We start from the raw sequence: 8369 nt of genomic DNA on the forward strand, positions 1-8369 counted from the left end.
TTAGACAAAAACCCGGTATTGACTATTTTGATACGTATGCTCCAGTTGCACGTATTTCTACTATTAGATTGTTTGTTGCCTTGACAAGTATCCACAATATGGTTATTCACCAAATGGATGTGAAAACAGCCTTTTTAAATGATGATCTTGACGAGGAAGTTTACATGAAACAACCTGAAGGTTTCATTATGCCCGATAAAGAGCATATGGTTTGTAAACTTGTCAAATCTTTATATGGGCTGAAACAAGCGCCTAAACAATGGCATCAAAAATTTGATGAGGTGATTTTGTCTTTTGGTTTCAAGACAAACCAATGTGACAAATGTGTTTATAGTAGATTTGATGATGCTACTAAAGCTGGAGTGATCATTTGCTTATATGTAGATGACATGTTGATTTTTGGTACCGACTAAAATAAAGTGGATTGAGTATTTGCAAATGTATGATACCAAGTGGAAATTCAATCGTTTCGATATTTTCATTATGTACTAGTTTGGTTTGTTTGATAATGTTATGTCTGTTCTAGGGTTACAGTAAAATGGGGGAGGATTGTTGGTGATTGTAGTGTCACCATGTCATTTTAAGTAACTGGAATTGACATGTGAGCTAAGGGGCTTCATAATTTGTATGTTAATATATGTATGGGGTTATGCGGAATGCACACATGTATAAGATCGAATTAAAAGCCGGTTCGACGACTGGTCGGGTTTCCAAAGGGGCAGCGCCCCTAGCGGGGTCCAAGGGGCAGAGCCCCTGGCTGGGGTCCCACTGGATTATCCTGACTTGCTTCTAAAGCAACTAATGACGACCCAACCCTAATGAAACCCTAATCTCATTTAATATATAAACGATTCTTCCTCTTCAGAAGAAGGTTACAAATTTTAGCTCTCATTTTGGGTTTGGTTTGGAATATTTGAAAACCGATGTGATTGGTTATAGGTTAAAACTGACCCAAACTGACATATTCTCACCCTAGTGTATATAGTAATATAGCTGAACCATTAAGTTTTTTATGTAGTAAATCCATTGAGTTAAAAGAAACATCACATTAGCCATGATCAGTAACACCTAGTAAAATGATGTGGTAGTTAGATGTATTCATGTTCTATATACACATTACACATATACAAGACCATAAGTAGCACAACACACGTATGAGATGAAGCTTCATCGATAGCACAACACAAGTATGTGATAATCTTTGGTTACGATTCTACTTCATAACATGTTGTAAACAATTAAAATTCATATATGATATCACAACATAGAAAAGCACATAGATGGCATTGTTGTAAATAGAAGGAAAAAAAGGTGCAATGAGTTTTGTAGAAGAAAAGGAAGTCGCTGGAGGCCAAATAATCCCTACCACCAAAATACCGCTGGCCATCTCTCTCACTCTCGCTTTCTATCCGTAGACAACGCAAAATTTTTTATTATTCGAAACGAAGAATCAGAGAAGAAAATTCAAATTTCTCCCCCAATTTCAAAAATCCAAACAAACTTCAAGCTTCAAAAATCAAAACAAATCAACCATCGAAAACCCTAGTTTTTCATTTTATTCATATTTGGTTGGTTTTTTAATCCCGCTGTTAGGGTTTGCAGATCAATCAACAATGACAGCGCCTCTTTGGCATTAAGTATAACGTGCTCTCGATTCTTCTTAAGCTCAGAGAAAGGTACGTTTACGGTTTACATGCATTACTCTATATTTCTGATGAATAATTTTCCATTTTAATGTGATTTTGATTTTGTCTCCAAAACTTTGTATCGATTTGGTAAATGGAGTGGTCTATATGATCCGATTCGACTTTTCGAGTGAAATGTGATGTGATTTTTGTTTTTTAAAATTAGGTTTTTATGGTTCTCATGTTTCAGATCTGTTGACATGAACACGTTTTCGTGAGATTTTTTTTCCGTCTCTCATCTTTCTCCTTTTGCCGTATCCGACAAATCAACGTCTTCTCAGTCCTTTTTCGAATCAAATTTGAAATTGATGGCTATATTGCGCTCTGTTCTTTTTGTTTGATTATTTCTACCGTAACATTTGTAAACCAATTATCTTGTTGCGTTGATGCTTCTCGAGTGAAACGTGTTAAAGGGAAAAAACGAACCACACCTGGCCCCCCAATAGTTGTCGGTGGGACATGTATGAACAGTTCGTGTATAATACGTGTTGGTCACCAACTTTATGGTTCAAAATTTATGACCTCTCCCATTTCGTAGGGATTTGCGACACCTCATAACCACTTTAACGAGTGTAACTTGTATATCTGTATCTAATTTTCTATCTTCATTCATTCATTCATCAGCTTTGAGCTATTATTCTTCAACCTTGGTGACTCTTTTCGGAGTTGGAACTATATTTGAGAGAAATACACAATAGAATCTGCGAATCATGGTTGCTACAGCTGCAACTGCATCTTTGTTTCCGATTTCTTCCTCACAACCTGAATCCGGTGACAAGAATTCCGGTAAGCATGGAGGTGGTTTGGGTAGTGTTGATATGCATGGAATGAAGACAAAATCCCGAGGTTTACAAGTTAAGACTAATGCACAGGCTCCTACAAAGGTAAATGGTACTAGAATAGGTGTGATGGATGGGCTCAACCTGAAGAATGATGATAATCCAACATCAACTGCTCCAAGAACTTTTATCAATCAATTGCCTGATTGGAGCATGCTACTTGCTGCTATCACAACCATTTTCTTGGCTGCCGAGAAGCAATGGATGATGCTAGATTGGAAAACTAAACGCCCAGACATGCTTTCGGATCTTGATCCTTTTGGTTTAGGTAGAATGGTTGAAGATGGGTTTGTTTTTCGTCAAAACTTTTCTATTAGATCTTATGAAATAGGGGCCGATCGAACTGCATCAGTAGAAACGTTAATGAATCATTTGCAGGTATCCTCATATACTTCATGAAGTTTTCTTTTTGGTTTGGTATGTGTTTGTGTGTGTGTGTGTGATTTTACTAAACTACCCTTTTGTGTTGATTTGGCAGGAAACAGCTCTTAATCATGTAAAACATGTTGGACTCTTGGGTGATGGGTTTGGTTCGACTCCTGAGATGTGTAAAAAGAATTTATTTTGGGTGGTGACAAAGATGCAAGTTCTGGTAGATCGTTATCCCACTTGGTAAGCAAGCTATAATTCTACTCATCTATGTGATATTTTTGACACTTTTACCCTTAGCTATTTTTACACATTCAAAATAAATTTCAGGGGCGATATGGTCCAAGTAGATACATGGGTAGCTGCTTCTGGGAAAAACGGTATGCGACGTGATTGGATGATACGCGATTATAAAACTGGAGAAATACTAACAAGAGCTTCAAGGTTGGAACTTTAACAAAAAATTTGCCTCTTTTTTTATCTTATTGTAAATTTGGTTAATGATTTTATTTTAAAAGGTGTTTTGTTTTATATTTTTTTAGCAATTGGGTGATGATGAATAAAGTTACAAGGAGGTTATCTAAAATACCTGATGAAGTCCGAGCTGAAATCGTGCAATTCTTTGTAGACACGCCTCCTCTTGTTGATGATGACAACATTAAGTTGCCAAAATTCGATGACAATACTGCTGACCATGTTCGTAATGGTCTAACTGTAAGTAAAGTTTCATCTTTTTTATCTTTTTATAAATCAGGTGACGTGGTTTTTGAAATGTTTTATTTTGAAAAATATTATATAGCCAAAGTGGAGTGATTTGGATGTGAATCAGCATGTCAACAATGTGAAATATGTTGGCTGGATTCTTGAGGTATAAGTCTTTTTATCTTATTCTTTTGATCTGATAAATTAGGTTTTCATTTTCTTTGTTTGATTTACGTTTTTACCCTTTGCAGAGTGCTCCGCAGCCTGTAGTGGAGAATTATGAGCTGGCAAGTATGACTTTGGAGTACAGGCGGGAGTGTATGAAGGACAGTGTGCTGCAGTCACTCACGTCCTTATTGGGAAATGACGAAAACGGGTCTGGTGATCCGAATCTTGTTGATTGTCAGCATCTGCTTCGATTAGAAGGAGGTGGGGGCGAAATTGTGAAAGGAAGAACAAAGTGGAGACCAAAATATGCAAACAGATTGAGTGGGTAGGTAAGTGGGCATTATGGTCATTTTGGTATTGACACTTGTGTTGTTGCAAATTTATTTGCAATGTTTTGACCTCTCGTCTATATATAATATATATATTGGGTTGGAAAATGTAAGAATTAAGAAGCCTGTTGTAAGTAAGCCCTTCCCCTTTTATGAACAAAACTATCTCTTTGGATTTTGCTTATTTGGATTGGATGTGGCAATTCTTTATTATTTTATAATCAGATGTTTCTTTGTGCTGGTGGGGGCTGTTTTTTTTTTTTTTTTTTTTGACTTAATGGGCTTAATAGTTTAAGCACTTAATATGGACATAATGATGATATAGGTTAACCCGAAAAAAAAAACATGGCTTGATGCGTTTTTTTTTAATCCAAACTAATGTTAAAAATGTTGAATATAATGATTTTTTTGGAATGTAAGGCTAAAATGGTCATTTTGTGTATATGTCATAACACATTATCCATTCAGACATATTATACTAAATACTAAACTAAGCAGATAAAATTAAAATCTATAATGAAAGCTATGACGATGATTTTTTAAATCAATGTATTTGTATGGTTATTGATAGTAGTAAATTATTATTTTTGTTAACGTGTCAAAAACTATTAAGGCATGTGATATTGATTTCAACTGTCATGATAGTTTTCTTAATTGAATGGTCTTTAAAATCTGACTAAATCGTTGATTTTTTGGAATTTAGGTGGTTATTAATTAACAAATACATCGACAGTCTACCATAAAACTATTTTATTTATTAAAAAAAGTAATTACTTTAAATTCGTATAAATGTTATGATAATAATAGTTTTAGGGTAAATTACATGAATGGTCCCTGTTGTTTGGGGTAATCTGCATAGTTGGTTCCTAAGAAGAATTTTAACTTGAACGGTCTCTATTGCTTTATTTTGTTGCGTGTTTGGTCCATACCACTCTTAAAAAGACTGTCTTACCCTTATTGTTATTTTTTTATATTTTAAATTCATTTTAATAATTATTTCTTATTTTCACTATTATTATTATTATTATTATTATTATTATTATTGTTATTATTATTACTATTGAAAAACATAATTAGCTTACCTTCTCCTCTAATCCAACCTACCCCTCACTCCTCTCCCCGTTCACCATCTTCTTTGGGCAATCCTCCACCCAACCACCATCAACCTCTTTTACTTTTTCAGCAAGGCTGTTGTAAAACCTCCACCAGAAAAATGTTGAAGAAACCAAGAATAGAAACCGAAAAATCTGAAGCAACGTGAAAATTAAACCGGAAGAATATCGTTGGAGAAATCAAATCGGGAAAAGCTTACAGAAACCAGATCGCCGGAAAAGGTGGAGGAAGTCGGAGAAACCAGAGAGTCCGATGGGTTGTCCTTCTATTTAACCCCACCCCTCTGTCGCTCAACCCACCCATTTATCCCTTAATGTCGACACCTTATATCAAAAACCCTAACATCCTTCTCCTCCGAGTGAAACTGGTGATTCATAAGGTGAAGGCACTGTTGAAACCCTCGATTGAAATCGTCGGTGTTTGAAGTGAACTAGAACCACCCCAGTCATTTGCATTTGTATTAGAAACCATGTGAATCGGAGCTTACTTTGATTTTACACCTGTTTGAAAATCGTTTCAGCAACCTCATGAATCGGATTTTGATTTTATTCTGATCATGATTTTCATATTGATTGTTTGATTTTGTTTTGATTATCATCAAATCCAGCTTTGATTAACATCGATTTTGGTTCCAATTTCCTTCGGGCTTGATTTTCATTATCACAGGTTTGACTTTGTTACTCATCATCTTTAGTTTTAATTTTGATTTCAAGTTTGAATTTGGTTTTGGTTTCATTTGCGTTGTTAGGTTTGTTGGGGATGAAATGAAAGAGATATCAATGGATCTTTTATCATAGGAGGAAGAAGACGAGTTATTTGCCTTTTTCAGGTAACATAGGACTGTGGAGGTTGTCGGAGGACCTGTGGTGGTTGTTGGAAGCTTGGTCTAGGACTTCTACGTTTTTCATTGATTTTGAGAGAGAAAGAGAGAGAGAGAGAGAGAGAGAGCAATGGGAGATGAATGAACCAGTGATGTTGTGGTGGGTGAGTGGGTATTTTTGTATTTTAGAATTATAAAATATAAATAAAAATTAATAAATTGACAAATTAAAAAAGAAATTAATAAGGGTAAAAAAGTCATTTTATGTCAAATAGGGACTAACGATGCAACAAAACCAAACAATAGGGACCGTCCGAGTAAAAATTTTTCTTAAGAACCAACTACGTAGATTACTCCAAACCACAGGGACCATTCGTGTAATTTACCCATAGTTTTATGAAACCTTATAGTGTTGTTTTATTTATACAATTTTAATTACACGCTTGAGTGTCTTGTTATACTCTTTTAATCTCTGAAAGGATCAACTTTTTAGTTTTAGTTGGGGAAAATATAGTAAAACATAATATTTTAAAAACCAGTTCGAACCGGTTGGACTGCGGGGACAAGAATGGTTTAATAATGATTGGTTTTATGTCAATTTCTAAACCTAATTGAACCAGATGGTTTCTTCAAAAATCGGATTGACGTGGTGAGATAAAACCGATAAAAAGCCGTTTAAATTAGTTTATTGGAGCGGTATAGTCGGATTTCATTTAGTTTGTTAAAAAACAATTTATTTTCAAAACAAATTGAACATTTTCGGAGAGTATACAACTCGAAAACCGATGCACACCACCGTCAAGATAAGAAAATTCTTAGTTGAATCACAATCAAACTGGTTACCAAACCAGTTCAACTAGAAAACTGATTTTTAAAACTTGGTAAAACAGCAACATGCTTTTAAAGATGTTTGGTTATCGTCATTTAAGATCGGCCATCGAATTTTTAACATTTTCCCCAAATTGTCGAATTTCATTTAATATAGGAAAGACATTGGAGTGGATGAAATTTAATTTTATCTGTTTTTAGTTCATCAATGTGCAAGTGTCATGTGCACGTGTTGGGTGTGGGTTACCTAGTCATTGTCTTATTGCAAGGACAAAAACAATCAATATAGGTTGGCTTGGCTATATTTATGGTGAAGATATGTTAACGTTGAAGTTTGAACTATTTAAATATAAATATAAAATAATCGAATTGTGTATTACATATCATATGTCTAAAGGATCACATGAATATAGAATATACACAGGAAAAAAGGTTTAGCTAAAGAGAATAGCATGTCAAATAGTTAAGGGCGATATAATAAAAAATCATTTTGCTTATTTTTTTATGGTTTAATTCATATATTTTATTTCAGCAAATTAATTTTAATAGAAATTTCCACTGCTAGACCATTAGAATTTAGAACCCCAGATTTTCAGTTTATCACATGGCTTTTTATTAACCATGTTATATATATATATATATATATATATATATATATATATATATATATATATATATATATATATATATATATATATATATATATATATATATATAGATAGAGAGAGAGAGAGAGAGATGGGTTCAATTGAGAAAATAAAAAATGTTGAGAATGAGGGAATCAAGCCACTCATTTTATCTAAGCATAAAAAGATACGGTGACAAACTTGTAAATATGAGAACAACCTTCAATCTCAAATACGTATCTGTAGTTCAAACTCATTCATCGTTCATCATCCGAATTTCTTCTCCAACTTTCAACAATCATCCAGATTTCTTCAATTAAACCATCATCAACATCATCCAGTGCTAAATCATCGATATTCGTCAATAATCAACGATTCAACAGTTAACAACAAAAATTCGTTTTTGGTTCTTTTAATTCAACCTTCAATTGTGCTTGAATACGATCAGATCTTCAACATCTATAATTAATTATACTCTCAGCGTTATTAGATCATCATCATCGATAATCAACAAAAATCCACTTCATATCATTCATTCAACATCGATTATCAAATAAAACTTCAAAATTGAGGTTAGAAAAAAATCAAATTGTTTTTTTTTTTGAAAAATTTCATATAATTCTCTATCAATCTACTCTTTTGTAAGATTTAAATAGTCAAAATATCATGTTTTTAACATTTTTAAAAAAAAGTTAAATTGTATGCACTCCAACTGTTTGATGAAATGCATAAACTAAATTACTACGTTATATTCATATATGAATATGTTTTCTCAGTATATGATTATTAAAACAAAAAAACAAATATGCAAGTCTGTATGTTATTCATATGTGAATAACATATAAAAATTATATATATTTGTGAAAATACCTTGTAATATTCATATGTGA

At 33.4% G+C, this 8369-nt stretch overlaps 1 protein-coding gene across 1 annotated transcript; it reads left to right on the plus strand.

Moving 5' to 3' along the window:
* Positions 1-1364: 1364 nt before the first annotated feature.
* LOC111883800 (palmitoyl-acyl carrier protein thioesterase, chloroplastic) lies at positions 1365-4276 on the plus strand. The gene is made up of 7 exons (XM_023880120.3): positions 1365-1676; positions 2310-2902; positions 3003-3136; positions 3224-3337; positions 3436-3607; positions 3693-3761; positions 3847-4276. Exons 2-7 carry the CDS (start codon positions 2396-2398, stop codon positions 4090-4092), a joined length of 1242 nt encoding a protein of 413 aa, XP_023735888.2. The 5' UTR covers positions 1365-1676; positions 2310-2395; the 3' UTR covers positions 4093-4276.
* The last annotated feature ends 4093 nt before the right edge of the window (positions 4277-8369 follow it).

This window comes from Lactuca sativa, chromosome 7, assembly GCF_002870075.4.
Source record: "Lactuca sativa cultivar Salinas chromosome 7, Lsat_Salinas_v11, whole genome shotgun sequence".
Classification (NCBI taxonomy): Eukaryota; Viridiplantae; Streptophyta; class Magnoliopsida; order Asterales; family Asteraceae; genus Lactuca; species Lactuca sativa.

Coding starts and splice junctions, on each gene's coding strand:
- LOC111883800 (XM_023880120.3), top strand. CDS start 2,396: ATGGTTGCTACAGCTGCAACTGCATCTTTGTTTCCGATTTCTTCCTCA. Junction 2,903..3,002: donor CGTTAATGAATCATTTGCAG/GTATCCTCATAT, acceptor TTGATTTGGCAG/GAAACAGCTCTTAATCATGT. Junction 3,137..3,223: donor GTAGATCGTTATCCCACTTG/GTAAGCAAGCTA, acceptor AATAAATTTCAG/GGGCGATATGGTCCAAGTAG.